At 40.4% G+C, this 25,339-nt stretch overlaps 2 protein-coding genes across 5 annotated transcripts in view; both read left to right on the top strand.

The window, feature by feature from the left end:
- Positions 1 to 25,339, top strand: part of LOC114651544 (tripartite motif-containing protein 16-like) — a 737,769-nt gene that overhangs the window by 421,590 nt on the left and 290,840 nt on the right. The window lies entirely within an intron of this gene.
- Positions 1 to 25,339, top strand: part of LOC127527848 (E3 ubiquitin-protein ligase TRIM47-like) — a 184,562-nt gene that overhangs the window by 154,562 nt on the left and 4,661 nt on the right. The window contains exons 1-2 of one of the 2 annotated variants that reach the window (XM_051927989.1): positions 19,275 to 19,340; positions 22,816 to 23,401. The exons of the other annotated variant lie outside the window; for it this stretch is intronic. Of the exons in view, the coding sequence (XP_051783949.1) occupies positions 22,823 to 23,401 (579 nt within the window). The 5' untranslated portion in view covers positions 19,275 to 19,340; positions 22,816 to 22,822. Of the gene's footprint in view, positions 1 to 19,274; positions 19,341 to 22,815; positions 23,402 to 25,339 lie in introns of those variants that run through there. 2 annotated transcript variants of the gene reach the window in all.

Genomic DNA, 25,339 nt, shown 5'->3' on the forward strand with positions numbered 1-25,339 from the left:
GGCTGGCACCCTGTCCAGGGTTTGTTCCTGTCTTGCGCTGTATGCTAGGTGGGATAGATGCCAGCAGACCACCAACACCCTGCTCAGGACTAAGCAAGTTTGAAAATGACAGACCGACATATGCAGTATACGTCTGTTGTGGTGGACGGCCAGGATGGACTCTGTGCCCTGGCCTGCTTGAATTGACCTTGTGTTTAAACAAATCGCTATCTTTATGTGTAAACATAAGAAACTCTTAATTTGTGAAGTGTGCTTTACCTTTGAACTTGTCACTGTGCTCTAAGGCTGCACTCACTGAAATGTTCAGGTGGTCCACAAGCCATCAGAGTTCTGACACAGTCCTGCAATTTGCTTATCTTCACCACCAAAATATATCAAATAAAATACTTTTAGTCTGTAAAATCCTTTTTAATGTCAATGGGAGACATGACTTCTGAGCTTATAACAGCAAGCATATAAAACACGAGAGCCCAGGGGGAGCACAGCTGAAAATGGATGAACTTGAACTTTTAACGTGGACTCCATCCAGCAGAATGTAATGGACACAGAAGACAGCAGGAGCAGATTGAGATGTTCTGATATTATAAAGCACTAACGCTGAGCTCAATTTGATTCCATTAACGTCTTCTCTGTTCTCAGATAAACAATTCATTTGTGCACTGAGCCGGCTTAGCCATTTTAAAACACATTTCTGTTCATTAATCTTAAGTTGAGGAAAGCAAAGGAAATAAAAAGAATCTCAAAGTTAAGTGAAAAATGACATTTTAAGAGAGTTTATGGTAAAAGTGTAAGAAATATAACATTTCAAGTTAAAATTCCAAAATATCTGATTAAGAGCAGTTGATTATTTAGAGAGTTTGTTATCACTCGGCTAATCACTGTGAAAGGCACTATATAGTGAAAAATATTTAACAGCAAAGGATGACAGATAAATGTTAAAGAGAAGGCCTTCTTCAGTGTCCTCTGATTGACACTCTGGTCCTCCTCATGGACTTCACTAACAAACTCAGTGTCATCAGACGCTCTACCTGATGGAGTCCTTGTCATGATGTCCTCCTGGCTGATCTTCTCCAGACTCTTTGTCAGAACTGACAGCACCTTTCTCAGACCCTCAAATGAGAAATTAGCGGTGACAGTGAAGCTCAGCGAGTCTCCATCAGCAGGAAGGACACAGCGAGATGAGAAAGTCTGTATTAGGAGAGAAGAGGGTACGAGATTTCAGAAAGGAGACATTAAAAAGTAAGTAATGCTGATAAGAGGGGGCTCTTCTGAATTAAGGATCAGTGTGGTGGGCAGTCAGCATGGGTTTAGATGGTGAGAACGCCTTTCATTGACTTGTTGGTTATTTATGAGAGAATATTTGGTGGAGTGTAGTGGAGCATCAGAGATTATTGACCTTAACCTTCAATGAGCTTTACACGCAGGACTCCTTGAGAGGCGAGTCAAGATGAAGGGGTTTAGGGGGCAGGTGGGTCCAGAATTGACTTGGCACACAAAACAAGGCGTTTGGCTTTTTATGATTATGTGACAAACTTAATTAAATGAAAAGAATAACACATGTAGGGAGAAAGCGCGTCAATATGATTATGTACTTTTAATCTTTTTCTGTCAAATAGAAAAAGGCACATAACTTGTGACTTGTATTTCTGTAATTTTCATCTAAAGAATTTCCAGTGAAACTTTATTCGTTCAGTACCGGCTGTTAAATGTTCTCATCACACTTCGAGATTTTCAGAGCATTAGATGGTCAGTTCTTAGCTACTTATCAAGTTTTCAGGGCCTGCAATGTCATGTCAGTGTGGATTTGTTCAGATTGTTTGAGTGTTTTTATAGCTCCTCTGCATGTGTCTGTCTGTGGGCGTGTGTGTGTATTAGAGGCACTGCTCTCAACTGATACAAGTCCTCTTAAGTTTTTTTTTTTATTATTTATTTATTAATTTTTATTGTAATCATTCCATACAAATAGATCAATTTATAGCCTAACAAAATTGAAGACATATCAAACCCACCCCTGAGAAGGAGAGCTAAGCCAAAGGAGAATTGCTTATGGCTTTTTAATAAGGCAACAATAAATAAAAGAAAGGGAGAAATAAATATATAGGTAAATAAAAAAATGGAGAAGGGAAATGCGGTAATAGTTATTTCTCTTATTCTCTGCTTTGCTACCTTCCACTCCTTTTCTGATATATTGATTAAGAGATCTTCTTCCCAATGTCCTCTTGGATCTTTGAAAGGTAGGGACTCTAATAGGATTTAATATAATGTGGAAATGGTGTTTAATTCCTTGAAATTGAGCAGTATTTTTTCCAGCATTGTGGAGGGTACGAGGTGGGGGAAATCGGGCAATTTCTGTTTAACAACATTTCTAATTTGAAGATCGTGAAAGAAATATGTCGCTGGGAGGTTGAATTTTGAACCTAATTGTTCAAAAGTTGCAAATATGTTGTCTATATAAAGATCTCTGAGCATTTTAATCCCAAAACTTTTCCAGGAATTAAAAACGTAATATGTTTGCGAGGGTTGAAAGAGGTGGTTCTCTTGCACAGGTGCCATGGATAAAAGATTTTCCATCTTAAAATGCTTTCTAAGTTGGTTCCATATTCTGAGTGAGTAAAGCACAATTGGGTTATTAGTATATTTGCAATAACTTGCATTTATTGGAGAGCAGAGCAGGGAGTATAAAGAAGTACTACAGGATTTTACTTCTATTGCGGACCAGGCCTGTGTATGTTCATTTATTTGTGTCCAGGTTTTTATGGCTTGTATGTTTGCTGCCCAGTAATAAAACTGAAAATTAGGTAAAGCCATGCCACCTTCTGCCTGAGGTCTTTGTAGGGTCGCTCTTCGGATACGTGGGTGTTTTGAGTTCCAAGTGAATGAGGTTATTGTTGAATCTAATTGCTTAAAAAATGATTTATTGATATATATTGGAATGTTTTGAAATAAAAAAAGAAGTTTAGGAAGGATATTCATTTTAACAATGTTAATTCTTCAGGCTAGTGTGAGATGAAGGGTTGACCATTTATGCAAGTCTTGCTTAATTTTTTCCATACAGATGGCAAAATTTTGTGATAAAGAGCTTTATGTTTACTTGTGATATTTACCCCTAGGTATTTAAACTGATCTGCTATGGTAAAAGGTAGGGTGTCTAATCTAATTTTATATGCTTGTGAATTCACTGGATAGAGTATACTTTTATTCAGATTAATTTTAAGACCAGATATCTTTTGAAACTGTTAGTGCTGTTAAAACTGCAGGGACAGTGTTTTCTGGGTCTGATATATATATAAAACCATATCATCTGCATATAGAGGAATTTTCTGTTCAAGTCCTTCTCTGACAATCCCCTTTATCTGATAAGAATTTCGGCACTGAACCGCCAGTGGTTCAATGGGGATTGCAAACAGCAGTGGCGAAAAGGGACATCCTTGTCTGGTGCCATGTTCTAACTTAAAGTAATCTGAGCAAATGTTATTAACACAAATTGAGGCTTCTGGATTGGTATACAGTAGTTTGATCCATGCACAAATATTCGGGCCAAACCCAAATTTCTCCAATGCAGTGAAAAGGTAGTTCCATTCAATCATATCAAATGCTTTTTCTGCGTCTAATGATAGTAATATCTCTGATTTTGCTGGTGAATATATAACATTAAACAAGCGTCGGAGATTGGAAGATAGGTGTCGGCCTTTAATAAATCCAGTTTGATCCTGTGATATTGCTGAGGGTACCAATTTCTCCATCCTTCTAGCTAGAATTTTTGAGAGTATCTTAACATCATTATTCAGGAGTGAAATTGGTCTGTATGATGCACATTGTAACAAGTCCTTATTTTGTTTAGGAAAGATGGTGATTAATGCTTGACGAGGTAGTATTTGGTTTTCTCTAGCTTCTGTAAATGTTGCCAATAATTAGGGAGCTAGCTGAGTGGAGAATTTATTATAAAATTCTACGGGGTAACCATCAGGGCCTGCTGATTTCCCGCTTTGAAGTGACTTTATAGCATCTAGTAATTCTGTTAGCGTTAGAGGTTTATCCAGTTCCTCAGCACTTAAAGCATCTATTTGTGGTGTCTGTAATGTATCCAGAAATGCATTAGATTGTGTGTTGTCTTCTTTGAGCTCAGTAGAATATAAGGATTTATAATAATCTTTAAATGCGTGCATTATATTTTTTTGGTCAATAATTTCTTCTCCATTCGTGTTGGTGATTACTGGTATTGCATTGCAAACTTCTTGTTTGTGAATTTGTTGAGCTAAAAGCTTATTAGCTTTTTATCTGTGTTCATAGTAATGATGTCTAGACTTATAAATAAGTTGTTCAGTTTCCTTAGTTGTTAAGATGTTAAGTTCTGTATGCAGGGCCTGCCTTTTCCTGTGGAGAGCTTCACTTGGATGCCTGGCTTGTTCTTCATCTATTCTAGTAATTTCGCTTCTTAGCTCTGACACTTTCTTGGTTTCAAACTTATTTCTGTTGGAAAGAAATTAAATAATCTGTCCTCTTAAGAAGGCCTTTAGAGTTTCCCAGAGTGTTCCAGCAGAAACCTCTGTGGGCGTGTTTGTCTCTAGGAAGAAGCTGATTTGTTTGGATATAAATTCTGTGCAGTTCTCGTCTGCCAATAGAAGAGGGTTAAGGCGCCATCTGCGAGGTGAGTGTGAGGGGCTTAATGATTTTAGCTCCAAGACTAGAGGGGCATGGTCGGAGATAACAATTGTGTCGTATTTGCATGATTTAACTGTAGGCAGGAAATTATTATCTATAAAAAAATAATCAATTCTTGAGTAGCTATAATGCACTGGTGAGTAGAACGAATATGTTCTTGAGTTTGGAAACCTCCAGGGGTCTGATAAGTTGTGATCATTTAAAAACTGTGTAATTGTCTTTGCAGTATTAGATGTCGTCCCCCCTGTCACAGGAGTCCTATCTAAGAGTGGATTTAAAACACAATTAAAGTCCCCAGCCATTATAATTTTATGAGTGTTCACATTGGGAATGGATGCAAATAGATTTTGCATGAATTCCTTATCATCGACATTGGGTAGGTGGTGCAAAGTTTTGTCCAAAAAGGTCGCTGGGGGTGAGCTTTGGCTCTTTGTTCACTCACTAAGTAATAAAAGAGTGTCATACTGAGACATCTCTGGGTGTCATTTGTGTGATTGACCAGTCTGATCAGATGAGACCAAAAAGTACACACGTCAAGGAGAGTCCCAGTGAAGAGAGCTGACACTGAGCTGAAGTTAAGAGCCAGTCAAAGAAGGCCTGGCATCAGCAGCTTAAACAAACAACCAAGAAATGTCAGTCTGTACTACAAGTGGACATCTCCCGTCAGGACATCTCAGGAATTGATTTATGTAACAAAATCAAAATCAAGTGATAGCTAAAAAATAGACAACATAAATAAAACAAGAATTTCAATTGGACTTTCCATAGGTGACCATGTTTATGTAAACTGATTCGTATAAAATTGAAAAATATAAGAGCAGTCCATACACTTTCAATGATGTTTAAGGTGTTATTTTCTAAACGTTTGCTCACCTTTAAGTAAAGTTGTTTTCATTTTCCACATTCTACTGAGGACACAGTTACCTTCATATCTACTTACTGAGACCTGGCTTAGCCAATCTGCCAGGGGCTGTTCTGGTCTGCATGCTGTAGTTTGCCCACCAGCGCCTCAGATACTCAAAAGAAAAACTGATTAGAGTTCAAAGAAGCTCAGCTCAGTGTGAGGAGCTCACTTGGCTCACTCAGTTGTCCGTGGATAAACAGGAGAGGCTCCTGCTCAGTACTGGCCTTGGAAAATCAGGTTTAAAAGATGGCTGAGTAGATTCTTCTGCCATACTGCATTTACAAAACCCTTAACTCCTGTTATTTAGTTTATATCTAATGAAAACTAAACTCCACTCACCTCTTTTTCTTCTTTTTCAGTCTCCAGCTTGACCATTTTATGACCGTTATGTTCAGTCACTCCACACATTGTGCAGATACATGTGTCATCAGTTTTACAAAATATTTCCAGACTTTTCTGATGTTTCACACAGAGTTTCTCCTTTACATTTCCATCAGGATCAACCAGCTTGTGGTCCTTCCAGGCTGCTATTTCAAAGTGAGGCTGCAGGTGAGTCTGACAGTAGGAGGCCGGGCAGGTCAGACACGACTTCATTGCTCTCAACTTCATTCCAGTACAGGCGTCACACTCCACATCTCCAGGGCCAGCATAATTCTTAGATGGAGGACTGAGTGCCATCTTCTTTAATTTCTTGATGACTTCATTCAGCAGAGTGTTTCTGTTCAGCTCAGGCCTTGTGGTGAAGGTGTGTCTGCACTGAGGACAGCTGCACTCTTGGCTCTGATCCCAGCAGTCCGTGAGGCACTTCAGACAGAAACTGTGACCACAATATAGTGATACGGGGTCAGTCAGGGTGTCCAGACACACCGAGCAGGTGAACTTGTTCTGTGATACAAACAGGAGGGCTTCAGCCATCGTCAGTCTGAGGAGAGGCAGGCAGAGAGAATCAGTGATACAAACAAGGATGGTGGGTTTTTAGCAGTTTTTTGAAGTGCTCCGCTGTATTAGCCTGCCGAATTCCTATTGGCAGGCTATTCCAGATTTTAGGTTAATAACAGCAGAAGGCCGCCTCAGCACTTCTTTAAAGTTTAGCTCTTGGAATTGTAAGCAGACACTCATTTGAAGATCTAAGGTTACGATTTGGAGTGTAAGGTGAAAGCCATTCTGAAATATAGAATGGGGTGAGATGAGATGATTTAAAGCTTTGTAAAGAGATAGATAGATAGATAGATAGATAGATAGATAGATAGATAGATAGATAGATAGATAGATAGATAGATAGATAGATACTTTATTAATCCCAAGGGGAAATTCACATTACCAGAATTTTAAAGTCAATTCTAAATGACACAGCTAACCAGTGTAGTGACGTGCTTGAATTTTCTTTCACTAGTTAAGATTATGGCAGCTCCATTATGCACTCGTAACGCACCCCTCTCAGGACTACCCAAAAAAGACATAAATCGATTACACTGAGTGCAGAATGGAGCCGCCATAATCTTAACTAGTGAAAGAAAATCCGAGCATGTCACTACACTGGTTACTTTTGTCATTCAGAATCGACTTTAAAATACTGGTAATGGTTTACAAAGCCTTAAATAATCTGCTCCATCTTATATTTCAGAATGCCTCTCACCTTACACTCCAAACCGTAACATTAGATCCTCAAATGAGTGTCTGCTTAGAATTTCAAGAGCTAAACTTAAAAGAAGTGGTGAGGTGGCCTTCTGCTGTTATGGACCTAAAATCTGGAATAGCCTGCCAATAGGAATTTGTCAGGCTAATACAGCGGAGCACTTTAAAAAACTACTGAAAACACATTACCTTAACATGGCCTTCTCATAACTTCATTTTAGTTTAATCCTGATGCTCTGTAGATTCAATTAATTATCATAACTATTCATGGTGGCTTCAAAATCCGTACTAACACCTACTCTCTATTCTTTTTTTTTTCCGGTTTTCTGTGGTGGCGACCTGCGCCATCACCACCTAATTAAAGCACCGTGATGTCCCTACATTGATGGATTAAAGGCCAGAAGTCTACATGAACATCATCATCAAGTCCTTCCATGAGAACAATAAAATACAAAGAGGACTGTTCATTTATGTTAGGTAGAATGCCCAGAAGAGGCTGGTCAGGTGGTCTCATGGTCTGGAACCCCTGCAGATTTTATTTTTTTTCTCCAGCCGTCTGAAGTATTTTTGTTTTTTCTGTCCTCCCTGGCCATCAGACCTTACTCTTATTTTATGTTAATTAGTGTTGTCTTATTTTAATTCTTACTTTGTCCCTTTTTCTCTTTTCTTCATCATGTAAAGCACTTTGAGCTACATTATTTGTATGAAAATGTGCTATATAAATAAATGTTGTTGTTGTTGTTTCTTGGGTGGTCCTGACAGGAGCATTACAGTAATCTAGTCGACTGAAAACAAAATCATGAATTCATTTTTCAGCATCTTTGAAAATTATATGGGGGGGTCTAACTTTTACTATATTCCTTAAGGGGAAAAATGCTGTCCTATTGATCTGATTAAGATGTGATTTAAAATTTAGGTCAGAGTCAATAATTACTCCTAAATTGTTTATCTCTGTCTTGACTTGTAAGCCTAATGGATCAAGTTTATTTCTAATACCCTCATTATTTCCATTTTTGCCAATCAATAAGATTTCTATTTTCTCCATATTTAGATTTGAGTAAATTCCTACTCATCCACTCAGAAACACAAATAGGACATTGGGGTCAGTGAATCAAGAGAGTTGAGGTCCTCAGGTGCTATTGATAAATAGTGTGTCGTCAGCATAGCTGTGGTAGCTCACGTTATGCCTTCAGATAATCTGACCTCATGGAAGCCTGGAGATCAAAAAGAGCAGTGGACCAGGAGAGATCATTCTGGATCACAATATATAATATCAGGGGTCTCTGAAGTATAATTACCACAATTAACAAAGAATTTTCTACCTGTCAAGCAAGACTCATATTAATTTTAGACCCTGCCAGAGAAGCCCACCCACTGACTAAGGTGATTTCTAATAATATTGTGAACAATGGTATCAAATGCAGCAGTCAGATCTCAGAGGATGAGAACAGATAAACGGCCTCTGTCCACTTTAACCCACAAGTCATTTACTAGTTTGACAAGTGCAGTTTCTGTACAGTGATTTGTTCTAAAACTCGACTGAATCTTGTTAAGAACAGCAGGTTTATTCAGGCGATCATTGAGCTGCGTAATGACGGACTTCTCTAGGATTTTACTTAAGAAGGCAGGTTAGAAATGGGTCTAAAATTGTCAAAAACAGAAGAGTCGAGATTATTTATCGTGATCAGGGGTTTAACAACAGCAGTCTTAAGACAGTCTGGGAAGACCCCCATATCTAATGATGAGTTCACTATGTCAAGCACACCATCAATTAGCACGTCAGATCCTTCTTTGAAAAAGCTTGTTGGTGTTGAGTTAAGGAGACAAGAGGAGGGCCTCAGTTGGGAGATTCTTCTACATAGATCAGTAAGTCTATCCTGGTGAAATAATTTAAATTGCTTAAAATGGAATACTGAGATTTAATAGGATCGGTTTTGGGGGGATGTACTATATTATTTCTATCATTAATTTTGTGTTTAAAAAATATAGCAAAATTCTCACAAGTTTCCTTTGTAGTTTGTTGGAGACATTCCATTGAGTGGGTTTAGCAAACGATCAACAGTAGAGAATAAAACTCTTGGATTACCAGCATTATTATTTATAATTTTAGAGGAGTAGCACCACCTCTCCAGACGGACTATGTTGTTGTATTCTGTTATTTTAGCCTCCAATATTTCATATTGGACAATCAATTTAGTTTTTCTCCATTTACACTCAGATCTCCACCATGTTTTCTTTAATTCAGATACTTTTTGGGTCTTCCATGGTGTAAAAGTGCTGGAGGATTTCTTAACTGTCTTTTCAGGAGCGACGATGTCAGCAGCAGCTCTCACTTTAACTTTAAAATGTCCCACCTTACTATTTACATTATTATCACTACTGTAGTAAGCACTACAAACAGACTGGTTGGTTAAAATGTTAGTAAACTTTGAAGCTGCAGATGAATAAAAGAAGCCTTTTTTAACAACATGCTTCTCATTAATTTTATCTATCAGTATTTGTATATTAAACAATTACAGAAAATGGTCTGATAAACCAATAACCACAATCTGCCTCACATCACGTTTAACCCTTTAGTAATCTCTAAATCCAATGTGTGCCCCCCTTTTGTGTGTTAGCTGGCTATCATGCTGGCTCAGATCAAAGGAGTGCAGGAGGTTCATGAATTGAAGCTATAGACCACCAACAATAACATCACATATGTGTAAAATAATGGAGTGTACAGTTACTTGAGGAGGAGAAGAAGAAGACGAGTGATGGATCTGATTATCAAAGTAGTTTGGAGAGGAAGAAGGACTAGAGACAATGTACTAACAGGACATTATGAGAGCCTAGGGGAATAAAGAACTTCTTAAGTGCTGTGTTGTTTGATATTGAAAAGCCGATGATGGGTTGTGAAAGGAAGGACTTCAATCATTCAGGTTACAGAACATTGGATCATTTCATTCTGAGCCTCTCACCTGCAGGGGGTCTACACTATTCAGAGTGGGGTTGATTTATTGACAAAGGAATCTATACTAATTAATAAAAGGCAAAGCCCTCACTGACTCACTGACTGACTGACTGACTGACTGACTGACTCATTACTAATTCTGCAACTTCCCATGTAGGTGGAAGGCTGAAATTTGGCAGGCTGATTCCTTACAGCTTACTTACAAAAGTTAGGCAGGTTTCATTTCGAATTCAACGCGTAATGGTCATAACTGGAACCTCTTTTTTCACAATATACTGTAATGGACGGCAGCTCGATGGCCGTGGAGGAGGAGTTGAGTGTCACGTCATCATGCCTCCCACGTAATCACGTAAAAAGACTGTGAACGCAGTAGGGACAAATGAAGGTGGAGCCGCAAACAGCGAAAAACAAAAAATTCATTAAACAATTGAGAAGGGAGCGAAACAATAAGAAGCGAGCAAGTGAAGCATACAAGCATCTTCATAAGGGAAAAAAGCACGGTGTAAAACGTAAGTTTAAATTAAGTTTATAGAAACGCTCCCGCTGCGGATTGCAATAACATATTCGCGAGATAAAAGTTTAATGAGAAGACACGAGGTATAAACGAACCACACGCCGTAGCGCAACGTTAGGGGCAACAGTTTCAACCATTCTATGATCTGCTTCTCGCAACTGAAAGACGGCACATGGCGGATGTTAGCCGACTTGCTGACCACAACATTAGGGGCTTCAACTCTGGCGCTGATGATAGAGATTCGATTCCCGAGAGGGATGCAGTGAGTGTGTATGCCTGATGAGCCCAGAATTAGGGAGAAACACGTGTCGCATACTTTTTGCATTATTTGAAAGTAAACTATTAAAACCATTCTATGATCAGCTTCTGGGAACAGAAAGAGGGCACGTGGCGAATGTAAGGCAACTTCCTGACCAACCACAAGCGTAACCTGGCAGGTAACCATCCATACAGTCAGATTGTGATTCAGAAAATGAATGCCATGAATGTAATTACCACGATCTACATACTGTCAAATAAACGAAACACACGCCGTAGCGCGACAGCTGTGAAAAGTGAGGTTCACAAAAAAACAGATCCTTAACAAATTGTTATTGGTATATTTTCGATCCATTTAAAAAAGGTTTTATTTTCTTCTTAATAAAATTAAAAGCAGTACTTCGCCGCAACGAAGCGCGAGAATTTGGCTATATATATCTGCTTCTCACAATTAAAAGAGGGCACGTGGCGGATTTTAGACGACTTCATGACCAAACATAAGTGTTACCTGCCAGGTAGGGTTACCACTTTTAATACAAAAAAATAAGGGACGCATACTGCAGCGGGTGCCACATCCCAGTGCCAACACTTTGCAGACTCTACTTAAAAGACCCGCCCTCCTCTCTGGACAGTTAAAAAGACCAATCAAACTAACGATGACATCAGGTATTACCCAATCAAAAGTAGGAAAGGAGGCATCTTCATAAAATGTGTGTGGGATGATTTGCATGAGACACTGTTTTAAAAAAAATGATAAAAAAAATACGGGACAAATCCCGTCCCGTATTGATTCAAAACGGGACGCGCAATTTCATACTCAAATACGGGACGATTCCGTATTTTAAAGGATGGGTGGCAACCCTACAGTGCCAGGTAACCACCCATACAATCAGATTGTGATTCAGACTAGGAATGCAATGAATGTAATTACCCCGATCTACATACAAGGCGAAAGTCTTGCAACATTCAAAGATGATGGTTTGGGATAAGTACACCATAGAACATAAAAGAGCTTATGAAGCCTTGAACCGAAAAAAGCAAGATCTCAGAGATCGTAAAAAAAAAAAAAAATAGGAGGTAATGTCGTTTTACTCGCTGTACATTTTAGTCAAACATTACCAGTTATTTCACGAGGGAGACCAGCAGATGAACTCAACACGTGTTTAAAATCCATGCTTCTCCCACGCTCGGTTATATGTCGCGTGTTCTCGGGTAGGTGCACCAAAAAATGTATACATTTAAGCATGTAATGGGCAAACAAAAAATGAGGTATACCCGAAGGCACTGCAGTAGTACTTAATGTAACTTTACTTCTTAAATGTTAATGTTTTACTGTTTAATAATTTATACGCTTCTTATATGTTGTTCAAATTCTTTTATCAAAATACCAGTGACATGCTCATTCCTTACAGCTTACTTACAAAAGTTAAGCAGGTTTCATTTCGAAATTCTACACATAACGGTCATAACGGTCGACATCGTCCGCCATGTTAAACTTTGTAATTTATGGCCCCATCTATACGAAATTTGGTAGGCGGCTTCCCTGCACTCACCGAAACCGATGTACGTACTTATTTCGGTGGTATGACAACACTGTCGGCCGCCATATTGAACTTTCCAACGGTCTTTGTTACTTAATGGACCCATCTTCAAGAAATTTGGTACGCGGGTTCCCAACGCTAACTGAATCCTACTTACGTACATATATACATCCATAGCCTGCAGCTCGGTCCACACTCTGAATCCCCCAGGCATTCCTGGGGATGATTTGAGGCAAGATTGCTTTTCACATGGCCAACTATACATTGCATGCTGAAGAGTAAGCTCAGCGCACAGCTTGGTCATATTACAACCGGAGGGGCGAACTGACAACGTGGTATACAAAGAGATCCTTAACAAATAATTATTGGTACATTTTCAGTTTATTATTTAAAATTTTAAAGCAGTACTTCACCGCTGCGAAGCGCAGGTATTTTGCTAGTAATGTATAAAAATAGCACCTTTTTTATCCATTAAAAAAATAACTTTTGACGTCATTCAAATTGTTACTTATACTTTTACAGTTAAAATCTAACCAACCAACAATACTAATGGGCAGCGTTACTTACACTGCAACAACATTAAAAAGCAGGAGACTACTGGGGTAGTGATGACATCGGCCAGCGTTACCAAACCATCACCAGGCCAAGGAGGGATTTACTGACCTTGGATTGCTGGCCATTAACCCAATTTAGGCCTCTTTGTTAAGGGGTCACTTGTAGCAGCCCCCACACGGGGCCAGTGCTCATGTCATTGGGTTTGCCAAAACCTACACTGCCATAGCTTGGACCACTGTGTGCTGGGTAATCTTTGTCATATTCTACCAAAGAGTATTCTAAAACAGAAAAATGTGCAAATACAGGTCAGGTCAGGTTGGGGACCATGCACTGGTACCCACCACACGATGAAACACCTCAGGATCCTGGTTGGCAACCCCCCAGGCAAACACGTGAACCTGTCTCACCCTGTGGAAATGACCCTCTATCTGCCACAGCCAGGTGTTAGGTGGGCATCCCCTTGGCCTGGTCCTTCAATGAGAATCATGCCACATGGCCATAGTGCTGTAACTGACGCTCCCTCACAATGCAGGTAATGTGTCTTATTTGGGACAATGTCAGCAACCAGTCGTTGAGCACAAAGTCAAACCAGCTTAGCAAAGGAGTGCTATCTCTGGGTAGTTTTCATGTCACGCAAACATATAGCAAAACAGGAAGCAATGGGACCGTGAAAACTTGGGGCCTCATGTATAACGGCGTATGTAGAATTCACACTAAAACATGGTGTACGGACAAAACTGCAAATGTGCATGTGCTCAAAAAAGTCAGATTTATAAAACTGTGCATAAGTAAAGTTCCACACACTTAGAAATATTTTGCATGTGCAGGCACCTAGAGCCTCCCAGAATTTAACATATTTGAATATGCAAATCAATATAAATAGCCTCTTCTGCTCAGTGTTTTGTTAAAAAGACAATGGCAAAAGCACATGAAAAAAAGAATTTCAGTGAATGTGAAATTGGCAAGTAAAAACATACTACAGTAAAACCTACTAATGTGACCACCCGTGTAAGGTGACCACTTTTCCTTGGTCCCTTCAGAAACAGGGTGTTTTAAACTGTAAAATGCTTATATAAAGTGACCTCCTGCCTGATGTGACCATTGACCACTTCTCCTTGATCCCTAGGAAGAAAATCATCTTGGCTATAGTGAACAGATAAAAAAAAAAAATAACTGAGGAAAACAACAATTTGGTCCCTTTATTCTCTGTAGGTGTAATAAATCATGTTAGAGCTTCTCGAAGGGATAGGTGTCCAGGATACTACTGGAATAGCCCTAACTCCCCATCCCTCTCCTTACCTTTGTCAACACATGACTCTATGTTGCTTCTCTGGATTACTCATTTCTGTTGAATTTTTTTGAATCTCCCTCTTTCAACTGAATTTTGTAACCATCTCCTCGGTTCTAACTGTGATTTAAAATGAGACTGTTCTGTGCTTCACCTAAAAATGTCTAAGAAGGGGTATTAAGAGCGTAGTCCGCGTCAGAAGTGCGACTTGTTACTTTTTTGTAGTGCCACAGTGAAAGAAAAACTGCGGAGGAGTTCAGCGTCAATAAAACTACTGTCAACGATATAAAGAAGCGAACGTCCAAGTGAAATGAGCCGAAAGAAGAGAGCGAGTCCCTATGATACGATTAATGAACTAACTCTTAATTGGTTCTCAAAGATAAGAGGAATAAACATGAGAGTGTCTGGACCTGTGCTGCAGGAAGTAGCCTTGAAATGCACTGCAGAATTGAGCTTACCCGATTTTAAGGAGTCATCAGGCTTTAAGGTATGAAATAAGATTTCATCCAAAATCCTGACAGGTGATTCTAATGAAGTGAACAGAGAAAGTGTACAGAAATGTAAGTGTAACTTGTCTGAATTCATTGGTAATTACGAGCCACAGAATATCTTCAATGCTGATGAACATGGTTTGTTTTTAAAGCGATGTCAGATCAGTCGCTGGTGATAAAAGGTGACACATGTAAGGCAGGAAAATCTTCAAAGGAACGGCTTACGGTCCTTTTGTGTGCTAGCGCAGCGAGCAAGAAATGAAGTCCACTTATAATTGGTAAATCAAAAAAACCTAAGTGTTTCAAAAACATTAAGCCACTCAACTTCCAGATACATGGGGATCACATAGGAAATCTTGGATGAATTCAGAGCTCTTCATTGACTGGTTGAAAAGTGTCAACACCATAATGAAAAAGCAGAAATGAAACATTTTAATGATTGTAGACAATTGCCCAAGTCATTGCCCAGTAGTAAACCTATCTAACGTACCTTTAAAATCCCTTCCTCATAACTCCACATCCATTCTACAAGCACTGGACCAAGGAGTGATCAAGGCTTTCAAAGCTCACTATTGCAGTAGAGTGTTGTACCGTGTTAGCCATCGATTGATACAGGAGAAAGTGGGTGAAATGACAGCTTTTATTGGATAACTAAATAGATTACAAACGCAAGCTTTCAAGGCAGCTAAGGACCCTTCATCAGGCCTTACACCTTCAAGGTTACACCTTCCTGATTACCATTCAACACTGTAGCGGGTTGGAAAATGGATGGATGGGTGAAAAATCTTAGTTATACATGTTTCATAATTCTATCCATTCATCCATCCATCTCAAATCCACTTACTTCATTTCAGGATTTTAGATAACAACAACACGTCTTGATGGACCTCAATGTGGTATTGGCTCATCATCAGGAAAACACCATCACCTCATGTATGTCAGCAATCAAAGTGACCAGAACAGAAGAGCCAGTTAGCATAAAATTAATCTCTTAGATGGAAGAGAAGGAAACAAGTCTTCAGATGGTCAACCACAGGCACAGGGAGAACATAAAAACTCCACATGAACAACAATGGGACATGGGATTTGAACTCACGTGACTGAATCTGAGGCAGAAGGTGTGGTGACCACTGCACCACAATGCTGGACTAATAAATAGATGTAGAGTTTAATTTTAATGTTATTAAGTCATCAACTATATTTATGTTTTAATTGGTTTTAAGTCCTTTTGTTGGTAAAAGTGGTTGGCCGGTGAACGTTACCAGCCAGGAAAATAACATGTCAGTGAGTCAGACATTTATGTAAAAATAAAAAAATAAAACAAAGAGCTTCTTCTGAGTTAGATATTTGTATCGGCCAAGATTGATTCATGGGTTATTAGAGGATGATCATGATTGCTGTTTACAATTCTGCAAAATGGTTATGAATGAAGAAAGACAAGGCAATGGCATCACTGATAAAATTACGAGTACCGACGAAGATCAATTTAAAGTTTCAGGTGCTGTAAATCCGCACAACTGTGTCTATTATTGCACAGAAAATCCTCACGTAACGATGGAAGAACAGCTGAATGAACAGGGGGTCACAGTTTGGGGGTCTTTCATGTAAAGGATGTAAGTGCCGTATAGGAGGAATAGCCTGGCCGGGATGGGGCTGAATCGATATCCTGCTCAAAAGAAAAGATTAATGGATGGAATGGAGGAGGTGGAGTATCAAGAGCAGTTCCTCCCCCAGTATAATAGATGGCAGTGCTCCACTGGTGTGAACCCAGTAAGGACGCCTGCAGGGATATATGGGAGTCGTAGTCCTGAGAGACAATCCTGTCAGGGTCCTTGAGTGCCATCTGGGGGTGCTGCAGTGAGAGGGACTCCCGCTTCAGAAGACTTCCATCTGACCCAGAGGGGCTTCTGTCAGCTCTGCGCAGGGCCAGAAAGTTAGTGATGAACAGAGTGAAGCCTTACAAAACATCGAAACATTTGAAGGAATTCTGTCAGAAATCGTGTCGAAGGTTCAAAGCATTTCACACTCACCTCTCCAGTGACATCTGCTGGCCATTTTCATTAACGTTACACAAACTCACGATCAACTTCAATGATGTTCATATAACTTTTATTACTTTTATCTTTCACTGCTACGGACTGGCAATGAAGAGAAGGGTTCATCATCGACTTCCAGTGCCTGTTGTCAGAAAAAAAAAAAATAATGCCGACAGGCAGAATGTCCATCCATCCATCCATTGTCCAACCCGCTGAATCCAAACACAGGGTCACGGGGGTCTGCTGGAGCCAATCCCAGCCAACACAGGGCACAAGGCAGGGAACCAATCCTGGGCAGGGTGCCAACCCACCGCAAGACACACACAAACACCAAGCACACACTAGGGCCAATTTAGAATTGCCAATCCACCTAACCTGCATGTCTTTGGACTGTGGGAGGAAACCAGAGTGCCCGGAGGAAACCCACGCAGACAGGGGGAGAACATGCAAACTCCACACAGGGAGGACCTGGGAAGCGAACCCCGGTCTCTTAACTGTGAGGCAGCAGCGCTACCACTGCGCCACCGTGCCGCCCCAGGCGGAATGTACAATACGATAAGTTTTACTAACACAGAACAAGACCCAACCCCCCCTCAATAGCTCCCCTTGCTCACCGTTGGTCCATATTTTGTTGAATGAAAAACCAAAATAAACTCTTATAATATTCCACACAGGGAGGACCCCCAGACACGAAACCTGTGATCTGCTTATTGTGAGACCCCAACACTACCATTGTGTTCTCATCCATCCATCCATCCATCCATCCATCCATCCATCCTCTTCCACTTATCCGAGGTCGGGTCGCGGGGGCAGCAGCTTGAGCAGAGATGCCCAGACTTCCCTCTCCCCGGCCACTTCTTCTAGCTCTTCTGGGAGAATCCCGAGGCGTTCCCAGGCCAGCCAGGAGACATAGTCCCTCCAGCGTGTCCTGGGTCTTCCCTCGGGCCTCCTCCCAGTTGGACGTGCCCGGAACACCTCACCAGGGAGGCATCCAGAAGGCATTCTGATCAGATGCCCGAGCCACCTCATCTGACTCCTCTCGATGCGGAGGAGCAGCGGCTCTACTCTGAGCCCCTCCTGATGACCGAGGTTCTCACCCTATCTTTAAGGGAGAGGCCCAGACACCCTGCGGAGGAAACTCATTTCAGCCGCTTGTATTCGCAATCTCGTTCTTTCGGTCACTACCCACATCTCACGACCATAGGTGAGGGTAGGAACATAGATCGACTGGTAAATTGAGAGCTTTGCCTTACGGCTCAGCTCCTTTTTCACCACGACAGACCGATTTAGAGCCCACATCACTGCGGACGCCGCACCGATCCACCTGTCAATCTCATGCTCCATTTTCCCCTCACTCGTGAAAAAGATCCTGAGATACCTGAACTCCTCCACTTGGGGAAGGATCTCACTCCCATCCCTAAGAGGGCACTCCACCCTTTTCCAGCTGAGGTCCATGGTCTCGGATTTAGAGGTGCTGATTCCCATCCCAGCCACTTCACACTCAGCTGCAAACCGATCCAGAGAGAGCTGAAGATCACAGCCTTACGAAACAAACAGGATAACATCTGCAAAAAGTAATGACCCAGTCCTGAGTCCACCAAACTGGACCCCCTCAACACCCTGGCTGCGCCTAGAAATTCTGTCCATAAAAGTTAGGAACAGAATCGATGACAAAGGGCAGCCCTGGCTCTTGGACGTGGAATACCATTGTGTTCTAAAAAGCAAATAAAGTGAAAAGAAGTCAATGAGCAGCAGACATTGGTGAGTGATATAGATTATGGTTAGAATGAAAACCTGCAGCCACAGTAGCCCCCCAGGAACAGAGTTGGACACCCCTGATGTACACACATGTAAAGTGACCATCAGGGCACCTCACCAAACAGCTGATGGCTTCTTATAAGTCATCCCCTGTGAAAAGATCCCAATGTTGGTCACTGTGACCCTGCAGCTCTTCTCTTCATGTAGGACTGAAGCCTCTGGAGAGTCAGACTCTGTGAACAGTTGTGCTTGGACACAAAGTGACAGAGAGATAGAAATATGAAGACCCCTAGGCACAGGATGACTAAAGCCTTTAAAGACACTCTGCACATTGTGTTCTGCTCATTCTTGGTGGGCTCTGCAGCTGAGCTCTTCATGGCTGACTTCTCTGTCTGAGAGGACCTGAAGACTGTCTGTGGTAAAGAGGAACAGCCAAGACATAAAGTGAGAGCTGGTGAGTCTACCAAAAGTCTTTAAACACCAGTGAGCCCAGTGTGCCAACATGATGTGCCAGTGGGTAGGTGGGCACTGAGTGGTGCTTTAGTGGGCTTCAGCAGGTTGATACTCGTTACTTTGTGTCACATTTGAACCATCCTGTTTTAGTAATTACTGCCCAGTGAATGGATTGATGTCACCCAGCACCGTCTTCACTGTCCCCATTGTGCTCTTTTCATGTGCAGGTTCTGAAGCTCCAAATGTCCTCCTGCAGTCGTCTGAACCTCTGAGCGCTGAGGAGTTTTTACAGGTGAGTTTGTGTTCTTATTGATTTTGTGGTCCTGACGAGTATCTGTGACACCTCATGTCCTCTCCTGGTGTGACTGTGTGTGTGTAACTGTGTCACACAAGTGCCGGTCCACTTTCATTCAGCTCACTTGATGTTATTTTCTCTTTTCTCTGTCCTCTTGCCTTTTTCCACTCTTTTTTTTCTCTATTTCTATCACTCTCTTATCTCTCTCTGTTTCTAATTCACGTTCCTCTGGCACCACATTTTGAGAATGAAAGATGAGAATGCGAGATCTGCAGTGTCCAGTGGTGCAGAGGGAATCGGGACAATTGTGACTTGAAGTCTGTAACAGTGACGGGCTGATTATGGTGTGGCGATGGCCGCTCTGAGTCATTGGCTGCTGCCTCTCACCTGACTGAGCTGTGCAGTCTTTACAAACAGATTTGGGCTCAGGGCTCCAGTCACATAATGAAGAATGAATTAGCATGTGGCGTGGAGATATCTGCCCTGATGAGGCCTGAGAGGATTTGACTGTCAGGGTTGCATCTTGACATGGCAGCAGACAAAGATTCAGCTCCCTCTATTCCTATGTGAGGAAAGACCTCATCACTTACCATGACATTACACCGTAATGGGCTAAGGACCCTGCCTGGCCGAAGTCCATTTTATGCTTCATATTTCTTTTATAATAATATTAATAATATTTTTTCTAATTTTTAATGCAAATAATGATAGATAAAATTAATGACAAATGTATTGTTAAAAAAGGCTTCATTGATTCATGTGAAGCTTCAAAGTTTACTAACATTTTAACCAACCAGTCCATTTTTAGTGTTTACTACAATAGTGATAATAATGTAAATAGTAAGGTGGGACATTTTAATGGTGAAGTGAGAGCTGCTGCTGACATAGTCGCTTCAGAAAAGACAGTAAAGAAATCCTCCAGCACTGTTGCACCAAGGAAGACCCAAAGAGTGTCTGATTTAAAGAAAACATGGAGGAGAGCTGAGCGTAAATGGAGAAAAAATAATTGGTTCTCCACTATGAAATATTGAAGGCTAAAATAACAGAATACAACAACATAGTCCCTCTGGAGAGGTGGTGCTACTCCTCTAAAATTATATATAATAATGCTGATAGGGTGGCGCAGAGGGTAGAACATGCAAACTCCACGCAGGGAGGACCCGGGAAGTGAACCCAGGTCCCCAAACTGCAAGGCAGCAGCGCTACCCACTGTGCCACCATCCTAATCTTAAATTTGTAAATTTGTAAATTTTAGGTCCCTGAGGTTAAAGGTCTCTCCTCAGGGCCCTAATGTTAGCCTATGTATTTGCTTGATTTTATCCTTTAACTTTTATATCTTATTTAAAGTGGTTTTAAAACCTTTGGTTAACTTGTTTAGAGTATTTTCAAATTTGTTTCTGGTTGTTAAAGTTATAAAGAAAGGATGGTGTTTTCTGCAGTTCTAACATTGAACATCAAGGGGCAGTCTAGTTCTGAACACTTGTCGTTTTATCTGTTTTTTAGCAGATTTTTAAAATCCATTTTTAAAATAGGATTTGATAATTAATTTAGACAGAGATCACTTTTCAACAGGATAATTATTAGATTTGGAGAAAAAAGGGTAGGATGGATTGGAAACATAAATAAGTATTTAATTCATTGGATCAGTGTGCCCGTGCATTGCCTTTTTACATTAATAGCCCCTAATCTAAACATTCCATTGACATTCTATATGGTGTTCCACAAGGGTCTCTCCGGGGTCTGCTGCTCTTTTTTGATCTCCATGCATCCATAAGGTCGGATTATCTCAAGGCACAATGTGAGCCACCACAGCTATGCTGACAACACACAGCTGTATTTATCAATAGCGCCTGAGGACCCCGACTCTCTTAGTTCACAGACCCCAATGTCTTACTTGTGTTTCTGAGTGGATGAGTAGGAATTTTCTCAAACTAAATAAAGAGAAAACAGAAATCATAGTTATTGGAAAAAATGGATATAGTGAGAGTATTAGAAATAAACTTAATTCGTTAGGCTTAGCACTAGAATTACCAAAGCCTACAAAGAAACTCGATGTAGAACCGTCGTCATCATCTGAGTTCACATCTGTTATAGCGCGCCTTTATGTGAAAACAGCAGTGTCAGATCTCTCGTGAACGTGACAGAGAATAAAACTGAATAAAAAAAACAGTTAACCTTTACAAGTATCATAAATTTACACTGGCTGTTACAGACTGAAATCAAATGTATGTTTTTATTCTAAAATAGTAAGAATAAGAGCAGCTCACTTCCCAAAACAGACTCGAACCCGTGAAGTTTTGATTACCAGTCAGCAGTTGATACCATTGCACCACCGAAGCAGTCGTATCAAAGGAGGGTTCTTTATCTGTAGTTATATTATTGAATAGAAGCGTACTTGTTCTTTTATATTTGTACCTTTTGTGAAACTGTTTATTTGATATTTGCACTTCAGGCTTTACACATTATACACTTCATGTCTACATTTTGTCAATTATTACTAAAACATAAAAAATTTTTCTGTTTTAACGATGTGTTTACATAGATTGTTGTAGACATGAAACACACATGAAATGTATGTGTTCCAAATAAAGATATAGTATTTATGAAAGGTTAAATTTTGCTTGACTTCTCACTCTATACAACTCTAAGTAAATGACATGCAGGTAAACAGACTTGAGCTGAGATAACTGTGCGCCGGTGGGGGGATGTGATAGTAGGCTGCTTGCTGCTTATCGACACATTTACAAGACAAAAGACGCTAACTGAGGGGTTTGAAGGGATTTAAGGTGGGCCGGATCTACAAGTTTTTTCGCAGGCTTTGGTAATTCTAGTGTTAAATGTCAAGACAGTGGTAAAGAATTTAAAGGAAATTTATTGAATCAATTATTGACCTAAATTTTAAATCACAAATTAATCAGATTATCAGGACAGCATTTTTTCAGTAAGGAATATGGCGTAAGTTATACCCCTTATAGCCTTACAAGACACTGAAAAATGAGTTCAAGGTCTTATATTTAGTTGACTAGATTACTGCAATACACTCCTCTCAGGACCACCCAAAAAAGACATCAATTGGTTACAACAAGTGTAGCATGGAGCTGCCAGAATCTTAACTAGAAAAACAAAATCCTCCAGGTTTGATGTCAGTACATTAGTTACATGGGCCATTCAGAATTGACTTTAAAATACTTCTTCTGGTTTTACAAAGCCTTAAATCATCTCACCCCATCTTATAATTCAGAAGACCTCTCACCTTACACTCCAAATAGTAACCTTAGATCCTCAAATGAGTGTCTGTTTGTAATTCCAAGAGCTAAACTTAAAAGAAATGGTGAGACAGCCATCTGCTGTTATGCACCTAAAATCTGAAATAGCTGACTGATAGACTAATATGATGGAGCACTTTAAAAAACTGATAGAAACCCACCATCCTTGTTTTTCTGACTGATTCTCTCTGCCTGCCTCTCCTCAGAGTGACGATGGCTGAAGCCCAGCTGTTTGTGTCACAGGACGATTTCACCTGCTCGATGTGTCTGGACACCCTGACTGACCCTGTCACCATCCCCTGTGGTCACAGTTTCTGTCTGAAGTGCCTCACGGACTGCTGGGATCAGAGCCAAGAGTGCAGCTGTCCTCAGTGCAGACACACCTTCACCACAAGGCCTACATTGCGAAGAAACACTCTGCTGAATGAAATTCTCAAGAAATTCACGAAGACAAGACTCTGTTCTCCTCCATCTCAGAATTATGCTGGTCCTGGATATGTGGAGTGTGACTTCTGTACTGGGAAGAAGTTGAGAGCAATGAAGTCCTGTCTAACCTGCCCGGCCTCCTACTGTCAGACTCACCTGCAGCCTCACTATGAAGTAGCAGCCTGGAAGGACCACAAGCTGGTTGATCCTGATAGAAATCTGAAGGAGAAACTCTGTGAGAAACATCAGAAAAGTCTGGAAATATTTTGTGAAACTGATGACACGTGTATCTGCATGATGTGTGGAGTGACTGAACATAACGGTCATAAAATGGTTAAGCTAGAGACGGAAAGAGAAGAAAAGCAGGTGAGTGGAGTTTAGTTTTCAGTAGATGTAAACTGAATAAGAGGAGTTAAGGGTTTTGTAAATTCAGTGTAGCAGAAGAATCTATTCAGCCATCTTATAAACTAAGGGCAAACTACAGCCTGCAGAGCAGAATGGCCCCTGGCAGAGGTATGAATGGCACGTGGGCTACTCATAGAAATATCTGACTTTCCAGCCCTCATGAGGTGTCCTTAAGAAGATGATGCAGAAATTGGTTGGTGTAAGTGTAGTTAGTCACCATGCAGTGTCCTCAAAAACGTAATTCAGTACCCCGAGCTTTCACCACAGGAATGGAGAGAGTCTGTAGTGCGGTGACATGGAGGGTAAGTGTGTTTAGCTGCACATTTGACTTTGTGTGTTTTTATATAATTTAAGTTTGCTGATCTCAGGCCTTTTTAAGAGACACTTTCTAGTCACATGTCACCCAATCAATACTGCACTACAGAACCAAGTCTAAGATTCTTACAATAACTTCAGCTGAGAATTTTCAATATTGTATTACTGTATTTATATTCTCCTTTGAATTAAAATGAACTGACTGATTATTCTCCCTAATGTATGATCGTGAGGTGAACTCTGACCTTTAACAATGTGATTAAACCCCACCAAGTCCAGCAGGTGTGTCATTAACTTGTGAAGGAGCTCATTTGAACATCTGTGCTGGGATGGCCAGCTCCAGTCCTGGAGGGCTACGGTGGCTGCAGGTTTTCATTCTCACTCTTTTCTAAATTAGTGACCAGTTGTTGCTACTAATTAACTTGTCTTTCTTTCATTTTAAATGACTTGCTATTTAAGACTCGGACCCCTCAATTGTTTTATTCTTTCCTTGATTAGCAACAAAATAATAATGGGATAAAAAATGAGTCAACACATGACCAGCAACCTGAGTCCATCATATAATATCTGACAATAAAGAAAGGTGAAGGTCTCAGTGATGTTGATCTGCTCAGGTCCACAAAACATTTGGGCTTTTAGAAGAAAGAAAATCAACAGTTTTGGAAACGTCTGCTGTGGCAGAATTAGAGCAGCAACAAGCCACAGAATGAAATAACAAGTTTAATTAACTAGAAGAATTGGCTTCTAATTAAGAAACTGGTTGGAGTTTGAGGCTCTTACTTAGCCTCACATCTCACTTTTATTGGCTGATATTTAAGAAAAAAATAAGTCAATTTAGAGGATTGAGTCTTAAAAAAATAACTCAATTAAAATGAGTGGAAAAGAAGTCAAGAAACAGCAGAAATTGGTCACTGAGTAAGAAAGTGTCAGAAAGGAAAAGCAGCAGCCACTGCAGATGTCCAGGACCAGAGCTGAACACTCGTAATCTCTGCCAACATTAAACTGACCCATCAGTAGCACACAATGAGAATGTTTAGTGTGGTCAGATAAAAATCAGGTAAGTTCAGTCAGGTGTAATGACCTTGTGGCTCAGGAGGATTATAAATTAGTGCTACAAAGGTAACTGATTGTGTTTTAATATCTAATACGAGCGCCTCAAGTGATGTGAATTCACTGACAGTCTGAGAAGACATATTCACTTCACTACAGGGCCACATTCTTTACTGACATTTTCTGATTTATAAAGCAAAATGAAGCCTTTTGGTGCTCCTTCAAATAAAGGAATAGTGTCAGATTGGCTAAGCCAGGTCTCAGCAAGTAGGTATGAAGGTAACTGTGTCCTCATAGAATGTCGATAATAAAAACAACTTTACTTAAAGGTGAGCAAAAGTTTAGAAAACAACACTTTAAGCAGCACTGAAGTTTATGAACTGGTCTTATATTACAGCTAGTAGGAAAAAGATTGGACTTGTGTGCACCCAAGAAACCTACAGGGTCAAGATATCCACTCCTTCCTATAATTAGTTTTTGGAGGTCAGAGACCTGTCTGCTTTCTGTCTAAATTAACTTCTTGCCCTTTAAAGG

The sequence above is a fragment of the Erpetoichthys calabaricus genome, chromosome 5 (genome assembly GCF_900747795.2).
Source record: "Erpetoichthys calabaricus chromosome 5, fErpCal1.3, whole genome shotgun sequence".
Lineage (NCBI taxonomy): Eukaryota > Metazoa > Chordata > Cladistia > Polypteriformes > Polypteridae > Erpetoichthys > Erpetoichthys calabaricus.